General features: G+C 45.6%; 1 protein-coding gene across 2 annotated transcripts in view; it reads right to left on the bottom strand.

Moving 5' to 3' along the window:
- The window catches only part of LOC141099767 (NFX1-type zinc finger-containing protein 1-like), a 486,056-nt gene that overhangs the window by 73,954 nt on the left and 386,624 nt on the right, over nt 1-25,478 (bottom strand). For both annotated transcript variants that reach the window (XM_073587805.1, XM_073587806.1), the window contains one exon: nt 25,018-25,128. In XM_073587805.1, the coding sequence (XP_073443906.1) occupies nt 25,018-25,128 (111 nt within the window). The remainder of the gene's footprint in view (nt 1-25,017; nt 25,129-25,478) is intronic.

Below are 25,478 nucleotides of genomic sequence, written 5' to 3'. Positions count from 1 at the left end.
ACCAGTGGATGCTGAAGTTTAACAAGCAGACATGGGACCTACGGTCATGTGACTACACAGGGGCGGGGCTTAGCGTCCTGCTTAGTGAGATGGAAAGACACTATACAGAATTACTCAGAGTCAGGCAAAACGTGGTTCATACACAGAGATAGCCGTAACGTACCAAGGATGAGACAGAGCGGATAGTCAGGGCCAAGCAGCAGTCAAAACCAAACAAACATAGAAGGTACCAAGCAGAATCGAAAGCAATATCCAGAGAACAGACCGAGTCATACACAGATTATCAAGCAACCAGAACACAGCAAAAACACACTCAGGGGTCACCACACTATGCCAAGGGCAAGAGTATAACTGACAGGGATGGGAGCATCCTGAGGCTATAAGAAGCCTTTCCCAGAACCAGGGAGAGGCCACAATCATAGCCCCAGGTGTGTAGGTAAGCCTGCACCGGGATCACAACCTTTAACCCCAGAAATGCCAGTCATCAGCACTGGTTCTAGACATTAACCCCACGTGTGCAAGTCAAACCCGCACTGAGATCATGACAGTACCCCCCTCTCAACGGGGGGCCTCTGGACCCCCAGGCTTGCCCGGGTACTTAGCATGGAAAGCCCGCACCAGGCGATCAGCATGCATCAACCGGGCCGGTACCCAGGACCTGCCTTCCCGTCCATACCCCTTCCAATGAACCAGGTACTATACCAACCGCCGTACCAACCTGGAATCTACGATATGACCAACCTCATACTCCACCTGCCCCTCGACCAAAACAGGAGAAGCAGGAGACTCGGAGTCTCCCCGGACTGCTTCAAAAGGATTCAGTAGAGATTTGTAGAAGACGTTAGGGATCTTGAAAGAGGGTGGAAGGCACAGCCTATACGCCACTGGATTGATTTTTTCCACAATCTTGTATGGGCCAATGAATTTGGGCCCCAACTTGGCTGAAGGAACCTTCAACTTAATGTTTCGAGTGGAGAGCCAAACCTTGTCTCCAACCTGAAACGTGGGCCCTGGTGTTCGTTTCCTGTCCGCGAAAAACTTATACCTGCCCTGAGACCTAGATATACTCGGCTGAACTTCTGCCCACGTATTCTGTAATCGCTGAACAGAGCCCTCAGCCCCGGGGCACCCCGAGTCCAGACAAGAAAACTCACCAAAATGAGGACTGAACCCATAATTGATCAAAAAAGGAGTCATACCCGTGGATTGACTCACCCGACTATTGAAAGCAAATTCAGCCAACGGCAGTGCATCGCACCAGTCATTCTGTCTAGCAGAGGTTAGACACCTGAGGATCTGTTCCAGGGACTGGTTAGTGCGCTCCGTCTGACCATTGCTCTCAGGATGGTATGCAGACGAAAAGGACAGAGACATCACTAATTTTTTGCAGAAAGCACGCCAAAACTTAGCCACAAACTGCACACCACGATCAGACACCACATTCAGGGGTACCCCTTGCAACCGGATCACATGCTGCACAAACAACCTGGACAACGTCTCAGCTGACGGTAGTGCGGACAGGGGTACAAAATGAGCCTGCTTAGAAAACCTGTCCACCACTACCCATAGCTCTGTATTACCCTTAGATGGAGGGAGATTGGTAACAAAATCCATGGATAAGTGAGTCCATGGTCTTTCGGGCACTGCCAAGGGCATCAGCTCCCCTGCCGGCCGGCTATGAGAGCTTTTAGAACGAGCGCAGACCCCACAACCAGCAATGAATTTTTTTATGTCAAACCAAGGGTAGGCCACCAAAAGATCCTAGCCACCGCCAGACGTGTGGCTGAAATACCAGGGTGAGCACTCAGCTTGGATTCATAGAACTCCTGCAAGTGTTTCAGGCGAAGTTGCTCTGGGACAAACAACTTCCCCTCCGGCTTGGCCACCGGGGCCCGCGACTGGGCCCCCTGAATCTCCCGTTCCAATTCAGATGAGACCTCTGCTATCACAACCCCAGGGTGAAGAATGGAGGACGGTGGCTCAGGGGGCGACACCGGCTGAAAACTGAGTGATAAGGCGTCAGCCTTGACATTCTTAGACCCTGGACGAAATGTAATCGTAAACTGAAAACGGGAAAAAAAGTGACCAACGGGCCTGTCTGGGCATTAGTCTTTTAGCAGACTCAATGTATGACAAATTTTTGTGATGCATGATCACCGTAACCGGGTGACTGGCCCCCTCCAAAAAGTGCCTCCATTCTTCAAACGCCAATTTGACCGCAAGAAGCTCTCTATTGCCTACGTCGTAATTTCTTTCCGCAGCAGAGAACTTCTTGGAAAAGAAAGCACATGGCCTGAGGTTGGTTAGAGTGGCAGGCCCTTGGGACAACACCGCCCCCACCCCCACCTCAGAGGCCTCCACTTCCACGACGAATGGTTTGGACAGATCTGGCTGTACTAACACAGGAGCAGACATAAAGCTTGTTTTCAGGGTCGCAAAGGCCTCTTTTGCGAGCGAGGACCAGTTTCTCACATCCGCACCTTTACAAGTAAGATCTGTGAGTGGTTTGACCACCTGTGAAAACCCCCGAATAAATTTGCGGTAATACTTGGCGAACCCCAAGAAGCGCTGAAGACCCTTAAGGTCTCGGGGTTGTACCCAATCCGCAATGGCCTGCACCTTCTTGGGGTCCATGCGAAAATCCTCACAGGACACAATTAATCCCAAAAAAGACAATTCTTGAACAAAAAACACACATTTCTCCAATTTGCATACAGATGATTTTCCCTCAGTCTTTGGAAAACGGTTCGTACATGATTCAGATGAGATTGACTGTCGTGTGAGTATATCAGAATATCATCTAAGTAAATGACAACAAAACGACCAATGAGATCCGAGAATACCACGTTGATGAAATTCTGAAATATGGCTGGGGCATTGGTAAGACCAAATGCATGACTAAATTTTCAAACAGTCCCTCGGTCGTGAGGAACGCGGTTTTCCATTCATCCCCCTCCCGGACCCTTATCAAATTATATGCCCCCCGAAGATCCAGTTTGGAGAACCATTTTGCCCCTGAAAGTTGGTTACACAAAACGGGAATCAACGGAAGGGGGTACGTATTTTGTACAGTAATCTTGTTCAGCTCAAAATCGAGGCAGGGACGTAAACCACCATCTTTTTTCTTAACAAAAAAAACACCCTGCCGCCACAGGTGAGACTGAGGGACGTATGTGTCCTTTGCGAAGACTCTTAGCAATGTAATCTTTCATGGCCAAGCGCTCAGGGCCAGATAAATTAAACAGACGGGCTTTAGGCAATTTAGCCCCCGGGACTAACTCGATAGCGCAGTCAAAGGGTCTATGTGGCGGCAACGTCTCGGCCTTGCTTTCAGAGAACACATCTTCGAATTCTTTCAGGTACTCCGGAATACCTTCCAGCTTGACAGATGACACAGATACAGATTTAACAGGTTCAACCAATAGTGCAGACTTATCACATAACATCGAATCATTAAACCCCCACTGAACAATCTCCCCCGTTTTCCAGTTAATGACTGGGTTATGGCGTTGTAATCAGGGCATGCCCAACACCAATCCTGCTGGTAGATTGTCCAGAACCAAAAAACTTAATTTTTCCACATGGGTAGCGCCCACTTTGAGTGAAAACAAGTCAGACATAAAGAGAATTCCCTCTTTAGTGAGGGGGGAGGAGTCAATGGCCACCACTTTGATCGGAACCTTAAGTCTAACTGTCCCTATCTTACAGCGTGTGACCAATTGGGAGTCAATGAGATTGATGGATGATCCGCAGTCCACGAAAGCTGTAGAGGGATAACAACAATCGTCCACTAACAGATCCACATGAAGCAACTCCTTAGAAAATGAGGAAAAGGGTACCTGAGGGTCTGAGTAGTCTCCCCGCTGACTACCCAGACCTAGTCGTTTCCCGTCGACCGGGTTGAGGATGGACAATCAGGACACTCCCTTTTCCAAAGTCCCATTTTACCACAGCAGAAGCATAACTGCTTTTCTCTCCGGTGTTGTCTCTCCTTTTCCTTCAGGGAGAGAGCCCCTACGTCCATGGGTACAGAAACAGTCTCTTTTCCACTAGAGAACAATGGAGACTCCGCCTGCATCACCCCCCTGACCCACAGCCTGCGGTCCATCCGGATGGCCTGGGTCATCGCGTCCTCGAGAGAGTTAGGTGGGGGATGTAATGCCAAGGCATACTGTAACCGCTCAGACAAGCCTCTGCGAAAGAGTCCTCGGAGTGCGTCGTCGTCCCAAGAGACCTCTGTGGCCCAGCGGTGGAATTCTGTGCAAAACCACTCAGCCAAGTGTTTCCCCTGACAGACACTCATCACCATGTCCTCTGCCAATCGCACTCGGTCCGGCTCATCATATATGTGCCCGAGGGCCTCAAAAACGCATTCACAGACACTCTCTCAGGGGCAGTGGGAGGAAGGGAGAAAGCCCAAGCTTGTGGGGACCCTCTTAACAGAGACATAATGACCCCTACCTTCTGACTTTCGTCCCCGGAGGAACGTGGCCTCAAACTAAAGAAGAGTTTGCACCCCTCCATGAAGACCTTGAACACCTTTTTGTTCCCAGAAAAAAAATCAGGCAGTTTAACAGGTGGCTCTGGGGACACCAAAACAACATCACTCGCCCCAGCCCCCAGAGACCCAGCAGCTAAAGCCCCCCGCACTGTCTCAGACAAACCTGCTGCTGAGAACGAGCCAGAGCTTGCTGCTCCAGAGATAAACCCTGAAACATCTGACTCAGATTTTTCATTTGCTCAGCAAGAGACTGTATGGGATCCATATTTCTCAGCAGAGAAAAAAAAAACAAAAAAAACTTAATGGTCAGTTATAATGTCAGGAACACCGCACTGTACTTGCTCACTGAGCCAGTGCGCGTGTCCTGAGCGTCAGGATCCTGTCAGCGCCGGCGTGCAGCCTCCGCTGAGCAGGGACTCACCCGCACTGTAGGGGTACCGGGGTCAGGTACAGCCAGAAAGTACCGATGCACAGGACCTGTGGATGCTGAGTTTAGCAAGCAGACACGGGACCTACGGTCATGTGACTGCACGGGGGCGGGGCTTAGCGTCCTGCTTAGTGAAATGGAAAGACACTATACAGAATTACTCAGTCAGGCAAAACGGGGTTCATACACAGAGATAGCCGTAACGTACCAAGGATGAGACAGAGGAGATAGTCAGGGCCAAGCAGCAGTCAAAACCAAACAGACATAGAACGTACCAAGCAGAATCGAAAGCAATATCCAGAGAACAGACCGAGTCATACACAGATTATCAAGCAACCAGAACACAGCAAAAACTACTCAGGGGTCACCACACTACGCCAAGGGCAAGAGTATAACTGACAGGGATGGGAGCGTCCTGAGGCTATAAGAAGCCTCTCCCAGAACCAGGGAGAGGCCACAATCATAGCCCCATGTGTGCAGGTAAGCCTGCACCGGGATCACAACCTTTAACCCCAGAAATGCCAGTCATCAGCACTGGTTCCAGACATTAACCCCACGTGTGCGAGTCAAACCCGCACTGAGATCATGACAGGCACTGACTGGCGCTGACTACTAAACTAATTCTCTATCACCATGCGTAATATCAGAGGGAAGGGGTTTCAAATGAGTCAGTCACCAGAGTCATACATCCGTCACCATTCACACATACCAAGTATAGTCTATACTAGCACATGGCGGAACAGCCATGCGCACCTTTTATAGTAGCCGGGACCTTCTGCACGCTTGCAGATCTCTAAGATGGACCAATGAGAACTGGAACGGGACCTGAGCACATGACTCCCGATCTCCAATCGGAGATCGTCCCATGAGCATGCCCAGTAAGAGGACAGAAGGACTTAGCCTCAGGAGAGATTTGCTGCAAGGCAATCTCCTCTGCAGTGGAAAAATAGGAGGAGAGTGCAGAATGTGAGGATCTGGATCCCTGCTGAGTAAACGCAGAAATCCGACTCCTAATATTACCCCCCTCCTAGGGCCCCCCCTCCCTGGGCCTTACGATCCACCAACTTGTGCCCGTAAGAGGTATAGGCATCAGACTCGTCCGCAGGCAAGTCTGATGTCCCGGTAGATGACAGAGAGACCCGGGACACGTGGAAGGCCTCAGGGGTGGCAAGATCACCAGATCTGAGAAGGGACCCGTGGGAGACAGCGGGAGCGGAAGTTAAAGTGGAACGCCACCGTGTGTCGGCAGGCGTCTCCGCTCTTAGCTTAAGGAAGGCTATTCCGAGCACAAAAGGAGCAGGCCCGAATATATTTTTTAACATCCCGAGCCCTGTGCGGCCACCAGAAAGACCCTGCCAGGAGTTTTGTGGTCTGCATATAGCCACAGTGACCACCCCTCCTGGATGTGTGCCCAGACAAGAACCTTCAGCCGAAGGTGGGGAGGAACAAGGGTCTTACCTGGCGGTACAGAATTTGGTTGTTGCGGGGCACTGTTGTTCTGAGACACCGCGTGTTGACAAATAAGACCGCGACTGGAGTCTTGTGCTGGACACGCCTGGAGAACGGCGAGAGACACCGCCATGGGCTCTGGGGGTGGAACCTCTGGCACGGGTAGTTCCAGAGGCTCAAAAAAATTGGGAGCTGGAGTAACCTTCCGTTTGGATTGAGCACGCTCCATACCGTGTTCCGAAAAACGGAGGTCAATGAGTGTGGAAATGGCAATCAGCTCTTCCAAACTGGCAGGAACCTCTCTAGTGGAGAGAGCATCTTTAACGTGCTCCGGCAAACCTCTCCAAAACACAGGGATGAGGGCTTTATCAGACCACTATATCTCGGAAGCCAGTGTCCGAAAACAAACGGCATACTGACTAACCGAGAGAGCACCCTGAGTCAAAGCAAGAAGCTGAAGAGAGGTATCGTGTGTGACCCGTGGACCGAGGAAGACCTGCTTAATAGCTGTTAGAAAGTGAGCAGCGGTCCGGACCTCTGGGTCATCACGCTCCCATAGTGGCGTAGCCCACTCCAACGCTTTGCCCGACAGCAGGGAAACAATAAACCCCAGCTTGGCCCGTTCCGTAGGGAATCGCTCAGCCAGTAACTCCAGCTGAATGGAGCACTGGCTGATGAAACCCCTACAGGAGGCGCCATCGCCAGAAAATTTATCGGGCAACGGGAGGCGGGTAACTGTCGGCGCGGGGGAGGACGTGGACATACGGGAAACCGCGTCTGTGCTTGCCTTTACAGCAGCTTCGGTGGATTGTGCAGCTGAGAGAGCCCTCTCAAGAGTGGCCAGCCGGCCCTCAAGCTGCGGAATACAATGTAAGAGTTGCTGCTGTTCTGCCATCACTAGCCAGACCCTGGCGCTAGTATAATGTCGGAACGGTGGAACGCACTAAATAAAAATAAATAATAAAGTGCGTTCGCCGCTCGGGGTCCACCGTGCAGTAGGTGTAACAACCGCTGCTGAGTGATGACAGGATCAATATGGCAGTATGATGCACACGGGTTCAACTTCACCTGGCGTGTGCAGAGCGGGCTCTGTTCACACACAGAGGTGCCGCAACAAAAACATACAAAACACTGAACCTGTTAGTGACACAGGCTTCAGGTAGCATACAAAACGCTGAACCTATTAGAGACACAGGCTTCAGGTAAATGCACACAAGGTATCTGGTCACAGGAGCAGGACCCAAGACAGGGGAGCTGCATCCCTCTAGACCTACCGTGTGTGCGACATCGCTGCTGCGAACACCAAGAAGGGCTGCAACTGCAGCGCGGCGTAGGACACTGCCGCTAAACAACAAAGCCAGATAGCAAGCGCGATGTCGGACGCTAGCGTAGCGGTGCGGTGAGCACAGTGGCTTAAGGCTTGCCACTGACTGGCGCTGACTACTAAACTAATTCCCTATCACCATGCGTAATATCAGAGGGAAGGGGTTTCAAATGAGTCAATCACCAGAGTCATACATCCGTCACCATTCACACATAGCAAGTATAGTCTATACTAGCGCATGGCGGAACAGCCATGCGCGCCTTTTATAGTAGCTGGGACCTTCTGCACGCTTCCAGATCTCTGAGATGGACCAATGAGAACTGGAGAGGGACATGAGCACATGACTCCCGATCTCCAATGGGAGATCGTCCCATGAGCATGCCCAGTAAGAGGACAGAAGGACTTAGCCTCAGGAGAGATTTGCTGCAAGGCAATCTCCTCTGCAATGTCCTCTGCAGTGGAAAAATAGGAGGAGAGTGCAGAATGTGAGGATCTGGATCCCTGCTGAGTAAACGCAGAAATCCGACTCCTAACACTCCCATCCGCCGCTCCTGCTGTCACTGTTATTAGCAGCAGCAGGAGTTGGCTGATGAGAGTAATAGTCCCATCAGTCACCGCCTGCTGTCTCTTTTATTACTTAAATGTAGCTCTCATCATTCTTCCCTGCTCGTGCTGATCGCAAGCAGAGCAGGAGAGAATGATGAGAGCCATTTTCAGCACCCGGCGCCGGGGAACAGCGCTAACTGTAATGCCTCTTCCCCAACACCGATGTGTGTCACATGGATGACATCAATGTGTGTTATATGTATACACATGTGTGGGATGTTTTATAGCCCCTGCTGACATTAAAAAAAGGACATGTCAGCGTGTTTTGCCCTCGGACACACGGTCCGAGGAAAAACACTGACGTGCACAAATCCATTCACTTGAATAGGCAAATAGCGCTCCATTCCTCCCGAGTCTGCGGCATGTCTAAGTAGCACTGTATAGCCACATACGCTTCAGTACAAATTGTGGGACAATTTTTATTGCCATTTTTACTCACTTCTTGTGTGAAAATATAAAATGTTTGGCTAAAACAAAATTTATGTGGTAAAAATTTAGTTATTTTGTCCTCACTGGTCAATGGTATAAAATTCTGTGACACATTCATGGTGTCAATATGATCACTGCACTCCTAGATTAATTCATTGAGAGGTGTAGTTCATAAAATGTGGTCACTTATGGGGGGTTCTGCTGTTTAGGCACCTCATGGGCTCTCCCAGTGGGTCATGGCACCTGCAAACCATTACAGTAAAATCTGGCAGGCACTCTTTCTCTTGCTTGCACACAAACAGCGGTTTACTCCCACATATGGGGTATCAGCATACTCAGGTCAATTTGCAAAATAACTTTTGGGGTCCAATTTCTTCTGTTACCCTTGGAAAAATAAATTGGGGCGAAGAGATCATTTTTGTGGAAAAAATACGATTTTTTATTTTTACGGCTCTACGTTATAAACTTCTAAGAAACACTTGGGGGTTCAAAGTGCTGACCACACATCAAGATAACTTTCTTAGGGGGTCTAGATTCTAAAATGGTGTCACTTGTTCGCGGTTTTCACTGTTTAGGCACGGGATTTGGATGTTTCGCCCCCAGCAGTTCACCCCCAGCAGTTCGCCCCCGGGTACATTTCGTCCCCAACATTTAGCCCCCAGGATGTTTCGCCCCCGCACATTTCACCACCGCACATATCGCCCCCAGCAGTTCGCCCCCGGATGTTTCACCCCCGGATGTTTCACCCCCAGCAGTTAGCCCCCGGATGTTTGTATCCTGTTTTGCACCCATAATTTTGTTTTTGGATGTTTCGCCAGTTTGTCCTTGTGGTTCATGAATTCCCGTCCGTCATCAATCCACATGTCACAAAAGTACAGTAGAGAGTGCTGCACTTTTGTGACATATTAAATCAACTTTTTCCATCTGTAAACCTCACAACTGATTGCATTATAGTGTCAGAGCATTTTTCCCGCAAATCTAAAACGTTTTTGTGTTACAAAAACATAATAACACAAAAACATAACAGATTAAAAAAATGTAGTGTGAATGAGGCCTGATTTAGGTGGGGAATGTAAACCACTCTAAAATCAAAATATTTTGTGAACTTTTACCTGACTCAGCACTGACCTGCTTTTTTCCAAGTTTTGTTGCAGATGTAACAATTTTCATGTCAGGTGTCCTGCAAGTTACATTAGACAAGCTTTTATTCCATCTTTACATCAGAATATAGCAGTGTCTAAAATCTCTACAAAGAGAGAGGTGTACTAGCACAAAAAATCAGTCAGCTTCCACAGCAATTCACTTTCTACAAGTATGAATTCAGTTCTATCCAAATGTGGGAAGAAGAAGTTGGTCTACGAGAATCACATTTACGTATTTTCCAAACGAACGGCTGACGATGTCCATTCCATCTGGGTGTGTGAAAAACGGTCAGCTTGCAAGGGACGTGTTTGGACCAATGAAGCATTTGGTGAAGTGGTGAAAGTAACCAACCCCACAACCATGCAGCACAAGCAGCAAGACCTAAAGAAATCCGACTTGTCAATAGGGCGGTTATCAGGGCAAGGACAACACAGGAGACACCACAACAGATTCTCACAGAAGTCATTTCAGGAGCACTTATCCCAAAGAAAGCATCACTGAAGAGAACAATACGATTATCAAGGCAACTTGGAAATATTCTAAGGTTGCCCCAAACCTTTGATGAACTTGTTATTCCCCAGGAGTTCCAGGGGATCAATATTGATGGTATTCTATTCTTGGCCTAATCTGAGGAATGGGCATCAATAGAAAAAGGGATCCTGAAGTGAGAATACCACTTTTATCTGCTGCTCCATTCTTTGGTATACTGACAGAGTGTTCTGTGAGGGCTAATCCCAAAACCCCCCTTCTGAAGACCTGATAAAGAGGTTCTGTAGAAGCTGGTTAACCACCACTTTAGTTCAGCAAAGCCAATATCTCAGTTCTGCAGAGACGGTTGGTGGGATTAACCCTGTAGTCAGTCAACAGTCCCCCTGTGTCCATACATAGCCTGCATTAAAGGGGTATTCTCATGCCGAACAGCAAAATAAGGCAACATGCTTTCAGCAATCATGTTGCAGTAAGCATGCTGCTGATCTTCCCCTCCTGGTACTTACCTAGAGGTCTTCTGCTCATCTTTGCCTGATCTCCTGGCTGTGTGGGCTGGCGATCGCCATGCTAGATCTGGAGGCCAGCACGAGTCCTCTCCTTCTTCCCAGTGTCCTCTGCTTCTGCCTAATCTCATCGCGGCACTGAGCATGCGCAGCAGTGTCTTGATGACAGGAGAGGCATCCTGCCCCCTGGATTGACTGATGAATGGGGCAGGAGTGATGTCATGTCAGTGAGCGGCCAGGAGACATTCGGCCTCACTGCCGCGGCATTCATCATGCTTCATGGATCAGTGATCCAGGCAAGATGAAAAGACAGCCAAGAGCAGGAGAAGACGTCACGGGGAACCACTAGACTGCACTCCGGGACCCAAGGAGCTGCAGCTGCGACAGGTAAGTATGTCAATTTTTTTGTGTTCTAGGGTGATAATACTCCTTTAAGGCCAACCAGAAGAGACAGTGGGTGAGCTGCTGAAAAGGCAGCCACAGGAATCCCCAGCAATTGGCGTCCTGTATATTTTACCCCCAGGTATGTTCAGCCCTAGATTTTTTGTTCCCTGCATGTTGACCCCAAAATCTGAGGGTGAAACCTCTGGGGTCAATATGCTAGGGGCGAAACATCAGATGGCGACACATCCATGGACAAAATGATATAGGTGAAACATTCGGGGGCGAAACATCCGGGGGCGAAATGCTGGGGGCGAAATGTGTGGGGGCGAAATGTGCTGGGGTGAATCTTCCTGGGGGTGAAATGATAGGGGCAAAATGTGAGGGGGCGAAATGTACCTGGGGGCGAACTGCTGGGGGCGAAACTTCCTATAACCGTTTGGGCACATCAGGGGCTCTCCAAACGCCACATGGCGTCCAATTTCAATTCCAGACAATTTTGCACTGAAAAGTCAAACGGCACTCCTTCCTTTACGAGCTCTGCCATATGCCCAAACAGTGGTTTACCCCCACATATGGGGTATCACCATACTAAGGACAAATTGCACAACAACTTTTGGGGTCCAATTTCTCCTGTAACCCTTGGGAAAGTAAAAAGTTGAGGGCAAAAAGATCATTTTTGTGAAAAAATATGATTTTTCATTTTTATGGCTCTATGTTATAAACTTCTGTGAAGCACTTGATGGTTCAAAGTGCTCACCACACATCTAGATAAGTTCCTTAGGGGTTCTAGTTTTCAAAATGGTGTCACTTGTGGGAGGTTTCCACTGTTTAGGCACATCAGAGACTCTCCAAAAGCAACATGGCATACAATCTCAAATCCAGCCAATTTTGCATTGTAAAGTAAAACGGCGCTCCTTCCCTTCCGAGCTCTGCCATACGCCCAAACAGTGGTTTAAGCCCACATATGGGGTATCAGTGTACTCAGGACAAATTGCACAACTTTTGCAGTCCAATTTCTCTTGTTACCTTTGGTAAAATAAAAAAAATTGGATCTGAAATACATTTTTTGTGAAAAAAAGTTAAATGTTCATTTTTAAAAAAAAAATTCAGAATTGAGAGTCCTCAGTGGTTGATACCTTTTAATGGCTAACTGAAAAGATGGTAAGACATTGCAAGATTTCGAGACTACTCAGGTCTCTTCATCAGGCATTGACTAATACAAAATCTGAAGAGTCACATATTTATGCACAACACAGCACAGAAAAAATGCAATAGATAAGACACATGCACATTTGTGGCCTGCTGGAGGTCATTTTTCAGGGCTCTGGCAGTGCTCCTTGCACAAAGGCAGAGGTAGCGGTCCTGATGCTAGGTTGCTGACCTCCTACGGCCCCCTCCACATCTCCTGGTGTACTAGCCTATCTCCTGGTAGCGCCTCCAGCCTCTGGACACTATGCTGACAGACACAGCAAACCATCTTGCCACAGCTCACATTGATGTGCCATCCTGGATGAGCTGCACTACCTGAGCCACTTGTGTGGGTTGTAGAGTCCATCTCAGGCTACCACGAGTGTGAAAGCACAAACAACATTCAAAAGTGACCAAAACATCAGCCAGAAAGCATTGGTACGGTACTGAGATGTGGTCTGTGGTCCTCACCTGCAGAACCACTCATTTATTGAGGCTGTCTTGATAATTCCCAATAATTTCCATCTGTTGTCTATTCCATTTGCACAACTGCATGTGAAATTGATTGTCAATCAGTGTTGCTTCCTAAGTGGACAGCTTGATTTCACAGAAGTTTGATTTACTTGGAGTTATATTCCGTTGTTTGTGTTCCCTTTATTTTTTGGAGCAGTGTGTGTATATATATATATATATATATATATATATATATCTATATATATACAGTGGGGAAAAAAAGTATTTAGTCAGTCAGCAATAGTGCAAGTTCCACCACTTAAAAAGATGAGAGGCGTCTGTAATTTACATCATAGGTAGACCTCAACTATGGGTGACAAACTGAGAAAAAAAAATCCAGAAAATCACATCGTCTGTTTTTTTTTTCATTTTATTTGCATATTATGGTGGAAAATAAGTATTTGGTCAGAAACAAAATTTCATCTCAATACTTTGTGATATATCCTTTGTTGGCAATGACAGAGGTCAAACGTTTTCTGTAAGTCTTCACAAGGTTGCCACACACTGTTGTTGGTATGTTGGCCCATTCCTCCATGCAGATCTCCTCTAGAGCAGTGATGTTTTTGGCTTTTCGCTTGGCAACACGGACTTTCAACTCCCTCCAAAGGTTTTCTATAGGGTTGAGATCTGGAGACTGGCTAGGCCACTCCAGGACCTTGAAATGCTTCTTACGAAGCCACTCCTTCGTTGCCCTGGCGGTGTGCTTTGGATCATTGTCATGTTGAAAGACCCAGCCACGTTTCATCTTCAATGTCCTTGCTGATGGAAGGAGGTTTGCACTCAAAATCTCACGATACATGGCCCCATTCATTCTTTCATGTACCCGGATCAGTCGTCCTGGCCCCTTTGCAGAGAAACAGCCCCAAAGCATGATGTTTCCACCACCATGCTTTACAGTAGGTATGGTGTTTGATGGATGCAACTCAGTATTCTTTTTCCTCCAAACACGACAAGTTGTGTTTCTACCAAACAGTTCCAGCTTGGTTTCATCAGACCATAGGACATTCTCCCAAAACTCCTCTGGATCATCCAAATGCTCTCTAGCAAACTTCAGACGGGCCCGGACATGTACAGGCTTAAGCAGTGGGACACGTCTGGCACTGCAGGATCTGAGTCCATGGTGGCGTAGTGTGTTACTTATGGTAGGCCTTGTTACATTGGTCCCAGCTCTCTGCAGTTCATTCACTAGGTCCCCCCGCGTGGTTCTGGGATTTTTGCTCACCGTTCTTGTGATCATTCTGACCCCATGGGGTGGGATTTTGCGTGGAGCACCAGATCGAGGGAGATTATCAGTGGTCTTGTATGTCTTCCATTTTCTAATTATTGCTCCCACAGTTGATTTCTTCACTCCAAGCTGGTTGGCTATTGCAGATTCAGTCTTCCCAGCCTGGTGCAGGGCTACAATTTTGTTTCTGGTGTCCTTTGACAGCTCTTTGGTCTTCACCATAGTGGAGTTTGGAGTCAGACTGTTTGAGAGTGTGCACAGGTGTCTTTTTATACTGATAACAAGTTTAAACAGGTGCCATTACTACAGGTAATGAGTGGAGGAAAGAGGAGAGTCTTAAAGAAGAAGTTACAGGTCTGTGAGAGCCAGAAACCTTGATTGCTTGTTTCTGACCAAATACTTATTTTCCACCATAATATGCAAATAAAATGAAAAAAAACCAGACAATGTGATTTTCTGGATTTTTTTTTCTCAGTTTGTCTCCCATAGTTGAGGTCTACCTATGATGTAAATTACAGACGCCTCTCATCTTTTTAAGTGGTGGAACTTGCACTATTGCTGACTGACTAAATACTTTTTTTCCCCACTGTATATATACACTGTGTTCCAAATTATTATGCAAATGATATTTTTCTCTGATTTTCCTAAATAGTCGCTGCAAATGACAGTCAGTCTAATAAAAGTCATCACCGGTTAGAGTATACATCAAATTTTATTGAAGAAACCTCCCAATAATAACAGTATAATCTCCAAAATGAATAAAAACTCAAATTGCACTGTTCCAAATTATTAGGCACAGTAGAATTTCTAAACATTTGATATGTTTTAAAGAACTGAAAATGCTCATTTGTGGAATTTGCAGCATTAGGAGGTCACATTCACTAAACAAAAAGGATATTTTGGAGTTGAATAGCTTAACAGGCCAAGTTACATGGTAAAAGAGGAACCCTTCTTTGATATCACCTTCACAATTCTTGCATCCATTGAAATTGTGAGTTTTTGGAGAGTTTCTGCTTGTATTTCTTTGCATGAAGTCAGAATAGCCTCCCAGAGCTGCTGTTTTGATGTGAACAGCCTCCCACCCTCAAAGATCTTTTGCTTGATGATACTCCAAAGGTTCTCTATAGGGTTGAGGTCAGGGGAAGATGGTGGCCACACCATGAGTTTATCTCCTTTTATGCCTATAGCAGTCAATGACTCAGAGGTATTCTTTGCAGCATGAGATGGTGCATTGTCATGCATGAAGATGATTTTGCTCCTGAAGGCACGTTTCTGCTTTTTATACCATGGAAGACAGCTGTCAGTCAGAAACTCTACATACTTTGCAGAGGTCATTTTCACACCTTCAGGAACCTTAAAGAGCCCTACCAGCTGTTTCCCCATGATTCCGGCCCAAAACATGACTCCACCTCCTTGCTGACGTCACAGCCTTGTTGGGACAAAGTGGCCATCCACCAACCATCCACTACTCCATCCATCTGGACCATCCAGGGTTGCTCGACACTCATCAGTAAACAAGACTGTTTGAAAATTAGTCTTCATGTATGCCTGGGCCCACTGCAACCATTTCTGCTTGTGAACACTGTTTAGGGGTGGCCGAATAGTAGATTTATGCACCACAGCAAGCCTTTGAAGGATCCTACACCTTGAGGTTCGAGGGACTCCAGAGGCACCAGCAGCTTTAAATATCTGTCTGCTGGTTTGTAATGGCTTTTTAGCAGCCACTCTCTTAATCCAATGAACTTGCCTGGCAGAAACCTTCCTCATTCTGCCTTTATCAGCACAAACATATCTGTGCTCAGAATCAACCACAAATCTCTTAACAGTACAATGATCACGTTTAAATTTTTGGGAAATATCTAATGTTTTCATCTCTTGACCAAGGCATTGCACTATTTGATGCTTTTCAGCAGCAGAGAGATCCTTTTTATTTCCTAAATTCCTTGAAACCTGTGCCCTGCTTAATAATGTGGAACATCATTCTTAAGTAGTTTTCCTTTAATTGAGCTCACCTGGTAAACTAATTATCACAGTCATTTGAGATTGATTTCAGTGATCCAAAGAGCCCTGATACACAATACCATCTATGAGTTTATTTGAAAAACAAAAAATAACATCTTTATGACACTTAAATCCAATTTGCATAATAATTTGGAACACAGTGTATATGTCACTGACACACATATATACTGCTCAAAAAAAATAAAAGGAACACTATTCCTTTTGTAACAGGCTGTTTGTGGTTTGTGCTCCCTTTATTTCTTTGAGCAATATATATATACAGTTAGGTCAATATATATTTGGACAGAGACAACATTTTTCTGATTTTGGTTCTAGACATTACCAAAATGAATTTTAAACAAAACAATTCAGATGCAGTTGAAGTTCAGACTTTCAGCTTTCATTTGAGGGTATCCACATTAAAATTGGATGAAGGGTTTAGGAGTTTCAGCTCCTTAACATGTGCCATCCTGTTTTTAAGGCTGAGTTCACACGTGGCGTTTTTTTCACGTTTCCGCGTCGGTTTTAACCGCGTGATTTTGCCGCGAAAAAAAAAGCATTCCATGCATTCCTATGGGATTCCGCAATGCTGTGCTAATGCTGCGGTTTTTACTGCGGCGGAATCGCTTCGCGGTAAGAAACGCAGCATGCTCATTAATTTCGCGGGATCGCGACGATCCCGCACCCATAGGAATGCATTGTTCTGCTTACTTTCCGCATGTGGCTGTGCACACCATGCAAAAAGTAAGCAGAACATTTGCGGATGGTACCCACGGTCCGGAGGAGAGGAGACTGTCCTCCGGGCTCTGGGCACCATATCCCTGTAAAACATAGAATTTAAAATAAAAAATATTGTTATTCTCACCTTCCGACGTCCCGCGCAGCCTTCCCGCCTCTCTCCCGGTCCCAGTAAGCCTTTGCGAGCGATGACGTCCGTTCTCGCGGGATCGCGAAGTCTCGTGGTCATTCACGCGACGTCATCGTTGCGATCCCGCGAGAACGGACGTCATCGCGGTAATTGTCGCAAAGGATTACTTGGACCGGGAGCGTGGAGAGAGGCGGGAAGGCTGCGCGGGACGTCGGAAGGTGAGAATAACAATATTTTTTTAATTATTATTATTATTTACATTCTAACTTTTACTATTGAGGCCGCATAGGCGGCCTCAATAGTAAAAAGTTGGTCACGCTCGTCAAACACTGTGTTTGACGAGTGTGACCAACCTGTCAATCAGTTCTCCAAGCGATGCTCCAGATCGCTTGGAAAACGCTATTTTCCTGCGGAATGGAATTCCGGAATTCTAACTGTAATTTCCGCGAGAGTTCCGCTACGTGTGAACCCAGCCTTAAGGGAACCAAAACTAATTGGACATATTAAATAATTGTAAATAAAATGTTCATTCTAGTACTTGGTTGAAAACCCTTTGTTGGCAATGACTGCCTGAAGTCTAGAACTCATGGACATCACCAGACGCTGTTTCCGCCTTTTTGATGCTCTGCCAGCCACCTTGCTATTGTAAGGTGACTTTAAGCCTGGATAATAATGGAGAGGTGTCAATAAGACACCTCTCCATTATTAATCCACTAGTCTGACAGGGGTTAAAAAAGCACACACGTTAAGAAAAAAAGACTTTTAATGAAATAAACTGTTAGGGCTTGCGGAATGCACCAAATAATAAAATAATAGTAAGGTGCGTTCGCAGCCCGGGGTCCACCGTGCAGTGATGGTAAACTGCTCCTTAGTAATGGCGGATGTATATAGCGGTATACGAAAGGTCACACGCGGGTTAACGTCACCCGTTGTGAACAGGAGCGGATTCTGTTACGTCACAGAGCTGCAGTCCGCGGAACTTACAGTAAATGCAGTATATGGTCACAGAACTCAGCCCCAAGAACATGAGGTCTGAGTCCCTCTAGACCTACTGAGTGTGCGGTGTCGCACCTGCGGACGCCACTAATGAACACTGACCACTGAGGAGTGCAGACTATGTGCACCGTGGCGTACAGACAAAGCCATCAGTGGATGCTGATGCCAGTCTCTGACTCTGCCTCTACCTGGACCTCAGCCTGGGCGCTAGCAGGCTAGGCTACACAACACATGCGTACCAAGTGTAGGGGTTTCCAATGACTCATTCACCAGAGACATTCATACATGCATACAACACTCACTCGACATGGTCTAATCTTTGTCTATATTAGCGCACGGCCGTGCGGACGTGTGATCCGCAGCCTTCCGGGACCCTCCAGATGGCCCAATCCGAGCTGCAAAAGGACTTGAGCATGTGACCTCCGACCTCCAATGAGAGGTCGTCCCATGGGCATGCTCAGTAGGAGAAAAGCAGGACTTAGTCCCAGGAGCATCTGCTCCCGCTGACTCATGCATGGAACAATAGCTGAGCCTGGAGTAGCAGTCAGACACCTAACATTAGCCTGGGCAAGACGCTGGGACTGACATCTCTGTTGAGCAGGAACCTCTGCGGCCGTAGAGGAATGGGAGACTGCAGAGGACATGGCTTGAGATTCCCCCAGTGCAATGGGAGAACCTTGGCGCCTAACATAAACACACATTTTTTCCTTCTTTATAACACTCCCAATCCATTCGAAGCCATCGTTCTCCTGTAAAAAATCCAAAATAAAAAAGCAACAATATCCCCGAACACTCAAGTCCCACGCCGCAATCCATCTGAAGGGGTTAAATAGTTTACAACCAGCACCGGTGCTAATGCGACCGAGCCCGGCTGTAAATCACGGAGAAATGACTCACTGCAGATGAACTGATTAGCGTAGTAATGTTTCGGAACATTTTCCCACCTTAATCCCATAAAAAACTTATGGAGGGAGTTGAAAGGGAACTTGTCAGCAGTTTTGGCAAATATAAGATATGGCTATCACCTTTCAGGGCTGATATACAGCATTATATAACGCTGTATATAAGCCGCCAACCCGACCTGGAAGAACTGAAAAATAAGTTTTATTATACTCACCTGCGGGGCAGTCCAGTCCGATGGGTGTTGCTGGTCTTGGTCTGGTGCCTCCCATCTTCTTGTGATGCCGTCCTCCTGCTTGGTTCGTGTGGAAGACGCGACCCTGCATCAGGCACCTGCGCACTGCAGTACTTTGCTCTGCTATCAACAGAGCAGAGACGTACACCTGCGCAGGAGTGCAATGCCTGGGAGCTTGTGTGGATGATGCAGGATCGCGTCATCCACAAGAAGCAAGAAGGACAGCGCCAATCATAAGAAGATGGGAGGCGCCAATCCAAGAAGAGCGACAACCATCAGACCGGACCGCCCTGAAGGTGAGTATAATAAAAGTTATTTTTTAGTTCTTCCCGGTCGGGTTGGGGGCTTATATACAGCATTATAGAATGTTGTATATAAGCCCTGAAAGGTGAGGGCCGTATCTTATATCGGCCAAAACTGCTGACAGGTTCACTTGAAGCTCCAAGTTCCCAAGTGACAGCTTCAAAATCTTAATGATTTAGAGATGATCTGCAACGATGTGTGAACCAAAATTCCTCCTGACATGCGCACAAACCTCATCATCAACTACAAAAAACGTCTGACTGCTGTGCTTGCCAAAAAGGGTTTTGCCACCAAGCATTAAGTCTTGTTTGCCAGAGGGATAAAATACTTATTTCTCACTACAAAATGCAAATAAATTTATATAATTTATACAATGTGATTTTCTGGATTTTATTTTTTAAATTCTATCTCTCAATGTTAAAACTAACCTACCCTTAAAATTATAGACTGTTCATGTCTTTGTCAGTGGGCAAACTTACAAAATCAGCAAGGGATCAAATACTTATTTCCCCCTCTGTATATCCGAAGGAAATGTACTCAAGAACACGTAATGCTGTGTGGCTGAGAAATGTAACCCAGCAAAATTTTGAAACTTTTTTTCTTAGGGTACCGTTACACCTAGCGACTCACCAGCGATCCCAACCAGCGATATGACGCGGTCAGGATCGCTGGTGCATCACTAGGTGGTCGCTAGTGAGCTGCCACACAAGCAGATCTCACTAGCGACATCGCTGGGGACGGGGGTCATTACTTACCTGTCAGACGCGGCGATCCTGCGTCCTCCCGCCCGCGTACACGCGTCGCTCTTCGTCACAGCAGGAAGCGCCGCAGGAAGTGACCGACGAGGAATGATCCAGGAGCTTCTCGCGCGATCAGCGATAACCAGTGGGGGAGCCGGTCGGAGGTAAGTATTACATGCAGCGATATCGCTAGCAATATCGCTGCAACGTCACAAAATCGGTGACTTTACAGCGATATTGCTAGCGATATCGCAGTGTGTAACGGGGGCTTTAGTGTTATATATCAAAAAAAAGGTACCCCAGAACACGAAATAGTGTATGGGTAAGAAATGTAAACAAACAAGCAACATTTTTAAACTCTTTTTTGTAGTGTTATATACCACCAAAATGTGACTGAAAGCATGAAATACTCTATGGATGAATAATCTAATCCAGAAATATTTTTCTATGCTTTTTGTAGGTTTTACATATCACCGTAACGCAAAAATATCTGTGTTAAACTGTATGGATAAGTCATTGAATCCATAATAAATTTTTTAAAGGAAATTTATTTAAAGATTCTCACGATTTTCTAGATTTTCTTTCTGTTAGACAAATAAAGCATTTGTTAACTACCACTGTCCCCTCATTGTCTGCGCTGCTGCATCTCCGTACCTGTTAACTGACACCGCCGGGTCATAGGCCAGATGGCGTACACATAAATTTACATGAAAATCCCTGGTGTAAGCACTCAGCGCAAGATAAACATAAGATGAGCCTTAGGCCGGCGAGAGCATCGGATGCGATATGCTAATTACCCTCAGCTCCTGCTCTGCTACGAGCGGGAGTCGAGTGTCATGTGACTGGGCTCTGAGCCTCTCACACCTCCTCCATTGCCGCAGTCAGCTTATATTGCACAGCACTCGGATGATATCCGAGTGATGTGCGCTGTCTCATTCGCACCCATAGACTTGTATGGGTGCGAGTGAGCCGAGACTCGGCCGAGTGTTGGTGACAATCGCTGCGATTTCACTCGCACGTAGAATACGGCCGAGGAAAAAAACGCTGACGGGAGCTGCCCCATAGATGAATACTGGTCCGAGTGCTATGCGATGTTTTATCGCATTGCACTCGTCCGTATTCATTGCTAGTGTGACGCCGGCCTTACTGCAATTTTTGGGAGGCAGAATGAACAAATCAACAGCAGGTCAAGAATTTGTTCTATATATTTTTTTACATTGTTTCTTGTGCAGTATAAGTGATAAAGCAGCTTTATTCATTGGGTTGGTGTGAGTACAATGATACCAGATTTATATTGATTTTTTATGCTTGACTACTATCGCACACTAAAAAAACGCTTTTAGCGTTTAGCTTTAGCTTCTGTGCTGCATACAATTGCTGATGTAACTGTATGTCATGGAACGGGAACCCCTTCCTGACCATGACGTATAGGTACGTCAAAGTTTGTGAAGGGGTTCAATCTTTGGCCACACCATGATGCACCAAGCGCCTGTTGTTTGTTTGAACAGTTATTCTGTGCTGACAATGTTTTTTTAAGAGGGCATTTTTGAATGCCATTCACCAATGATAAATTAGTTTTATTTTCTCAGGCTTGGATTTAAAATATTTTTTTATTTTCTAACTCTATGTTGGTTTTTGTTTACTTATATTTATTTTTGAGTGATTATTTCTATAGTCTCATTAGGAGACCTTTACATTTGGTCACCATTTCTAAAATATATAATACTAGCATATTTCCTTATGATGGAACATTTTACTGTCCATAACATGCAAAAGCAATTGCTCCACAAATCCACAAATACTCTTATCTTATTCTTATCTTACTATTCTAAAGAGCATTTACTAACAATGTTTTTAAATAAATCAAAATACATTGAGTTGGGAAAAATGAAACTAATAAATATCTTTGCTATGGGAGCGCATGATGAGTTAATTTAAGATGATCATTGGCAGGACATTCTAGACAGGATTCCCCAATTATCCTTTAGTGAATCTCAGAATTTTCCAGCCATATGTGATACATCAAGTCTATAGAACACCTACAGTAAATTCCTATTTGATATTGTGCTTAGACCACATTTACTATGTGCTAGATGTAAAACAAACTCAGCAGACTTCTTACATATGCTTTGGTCTTGCCTTAAGCTAGAATCCTTTTGGAAGGGCGTACTAGACATTATACATAGGATCTACTTAGTACAAATAGACATCACACCTTTGGTATGCATATTGATGTACATTGAAGACTTAGCTACTGATGAATACAGTAAAACTGCTGTTTCTCAAATGTTGTAGATGGCTAGATATAGCTCAATATTGGATAACTCCCAAAATTCATAAATAATATTAACAGTTTGTTGAATTTGTGAAGAAGTACAGTATTTTTTAGATTTTAAGATGCATTTTTTCTCCTCCAAATTTGGTGGGTGTGTCTTATAATCCAAAGGTATCTTTCCTAGGGGGTGATGGCAGAGGAGCGGGGTCACAGGTGCCAGTGTTACTGATTCAGGAGGTCGGCGGCAGGAGGAGTGGGCCGATGCTGCATGCCCCGTACTCTCAGAAGATGTCGGTGCCAGTGAGCGGAGGTCCCCTCTACCGTACATATCCCTGTGGTGGGCTTTAGAAAAATGGCTGCAAATTGAGATCTCAGGAGACGGGAACTCGGACCTCAAGATCTCAAACTGCGCATGCGCCGCCTCTGGCAGCCATTTTCCCGAAGCCGACTGTAGAGATTTGTACAGGAGAGTGGACCTACATCGACATCTTCTGAGAGGACGCGGCCCGCAAGATCGGCCTACTCCTCCAGTCACCGCCGACCTCCTGAATCAGTGACCCTTCTGAGAGGATAGGGCCCGCAGTATCACCTCACTCCTGCCGATGCCAACCTCCTGAGGCAGCGACTTTGGCTTCTGTGACCACGCTCCACCACTGCCGGCCTCCAGGTAAGCTTCTGTTAAAAGGGATTATAAGGCGCATCATTATTTTATTTAAAAAAGTTTTCCTATTTTCCACCCTAAAATTTGCGGTGCGTCTTATAATCTGGAGTGTTTTATATTCTGCAAAATACGGTATTTATATAAAGAGAAATGCTGTCACTAAGTTCGTAAAACTTTGGGCCTCTTGGATTGACAGATCTGGTTTGGCATTGTGAGAACTGCAAAGATATCACTTGGGTCTATTTTAAACTCATAAATTCTGAAATACAAGAATTCTTGTTGTCACATATGTAATGTCAAAATCCTCCATATAACATCAGCAACTGTCAAAACTCATTATATCCTCTGATAAGCTGAATACTATCAACCTACTAATTCATCCTTTTCTTCACTGAACCATGGTTTTACTGTTCATTTTGGACTTTGTTATGTCTCACTGTACAGGGTGGGCCATTTATATGGATACACCTATTTATTTTTTTCAATGGGAAGAGGGTCATGTGACACATCAAACATATTGAGAATTTCACAAGAAAAACAATGGTGTACTTGGTTTTAACGTAACTTTATTCTTTCATGAGTTATTTACAAGTTTATGACCACTTATAAAATGTGTTCAAAGTGCTACCCATTGTGTTGGATTGTCAATGCAAACCCTCTTCTCCCACTCTTGACACACTGATAGCAACACCGCACAACAAATGCTAGCACAGGCTTCCAGTATCCATTGTTTCAGAAGCTGCACTTCTCCTATCTTCACAGCATAGTCAATTGCCTTCAGATGACCCCAAACATAAAAGTCTAAGGGGGTCAGATTGGGAGATCTTGGTGGCCATTCAACTGGCCCACGACGACCAATCCACTTTCCAGGAAACTGTTAATGTAGGAATGCTCGGACCTGACACCCGTAATTGATGGTATGGTGTGGTATATGCGGTACAAAGATAGTGGGGCCATTCTTCATCAATGGAAACCTCAATACCACTGGATATTTGAAATTGCTATATGATGATGTGTTGCCCCTTTTATGCACTAAAGATGGTACGTTCCCTGAGTTTTTCCAGCAAGATGGTGCACCACCACAATATGGGTGTCAGGTCCGAGCATTCCTACAAGGAATCTGACCCCCTTAGACTAGCATTTCTTCTGCGGTGTTGCTATCAGTGTGTCAAAAGTGGGAGAAGAGGGTTACATTGACAATCCAACACAATGGGCAGCACTTTGAAAGCATTTTATAAGTGGTCATAAACTTGTAAATAACTCTTGAAACAACAAAGTTACATTAAAACCAAGTACACCATTGTTTTTCTTGTGAAATTCTCAATACGTTTTATGTGTCACATGACCCTCTTCCCATTGGAAAAAATAAAGTTTGATCCAAAATGGCCGACTTCAAAATGGCCACCATGGTCACCACCCATCTTGAAAAGTTTCCCCCCTCCCATATACTAATGTGCCACAAACAGGAAGTTGATATCACCAACCATTCCCATTTTATTTAGGTGCATCCATATAAATGGCCCACCCTGTACTGTGTTGAGGTCATAGAAATTGGAGGTTTGTGAGGGTGTCCTCTTGTTTTGCATTGTTTCTATATTGGAAAAAAAATGTCAATAAAAGACACCTGATTTAAAAAAAAAACAACAAACTAAATATAATTGCCAATACTTGACATAGGTCTAGGTTATTAGATATGAATTGGAAATAGGCACTGTAATTACAGTTTGTCCAATATGTTAAAGTATACCTTGGCAAAACTGTCTGTCCGTGTCCGCACCTGCAGCACATCTTTAGATACTGGGCAGCAAGAAGTGGTTAAACCCTGTAAATGCTGTTTCCAATAAAAAAAACTCTTACCTGATAGTCCAAGCGCACATATGGAATTTTCATTCTGATCAGTCTTTCAAACATTGACACTTCTAAATTGAAGTTTTTTGCCAGTTCATATACTGTAGTACTTGGACGGAGCTGAAAGAGAAAACAAATAATATTAACATTTTTCAGTGTACAAGTTAAAATAAAGTCCTATTTACAAATTTTCATGTATACTGTTGCATAAATCCTTTTGTCATTATGCAAAATGTAAGCATTGCCTTTCCTGTTAGGCTAATTTCACACTTGCTTTTTTTTGCAGCGCGTTTTCCCCGCAAGAAAAAGCATTGAAAAAACGCATACAAAAGCATACAACTGCTGCGTTTTTTTCAAGCATTTTTATGAGCATGCATGAAAAAAACGCAGCGTTTTTATGCGTTTGTATGCGTTTTTAGTGCGTTTTTACCGCGTCTGCGTTTTTTCCAAACATTAGGTGGCCCCTCACA

Source organism: Dendrobates tinctorius, unplaced genomic scaffold, assembly GCF_039654945.1.
Source record: "Dendrobates tinctorius isolate UK_male_01 unplaced genomic scaffold, ASM3965494v1 ptg000102l, whole genome shotgun sequence".
In the NCBI taxonomy this organism is placed as follows: Eukaryota; Metazoa; Chordata; class Amphibia; order Anura; family Dendrobatidae; genus Dendrobates; species Dendrobates tinctorius.
Note: the sequence above shows the minus strand (reverse complement) of the source record. Positions and strands in the feature narration are given on the sequence as shown.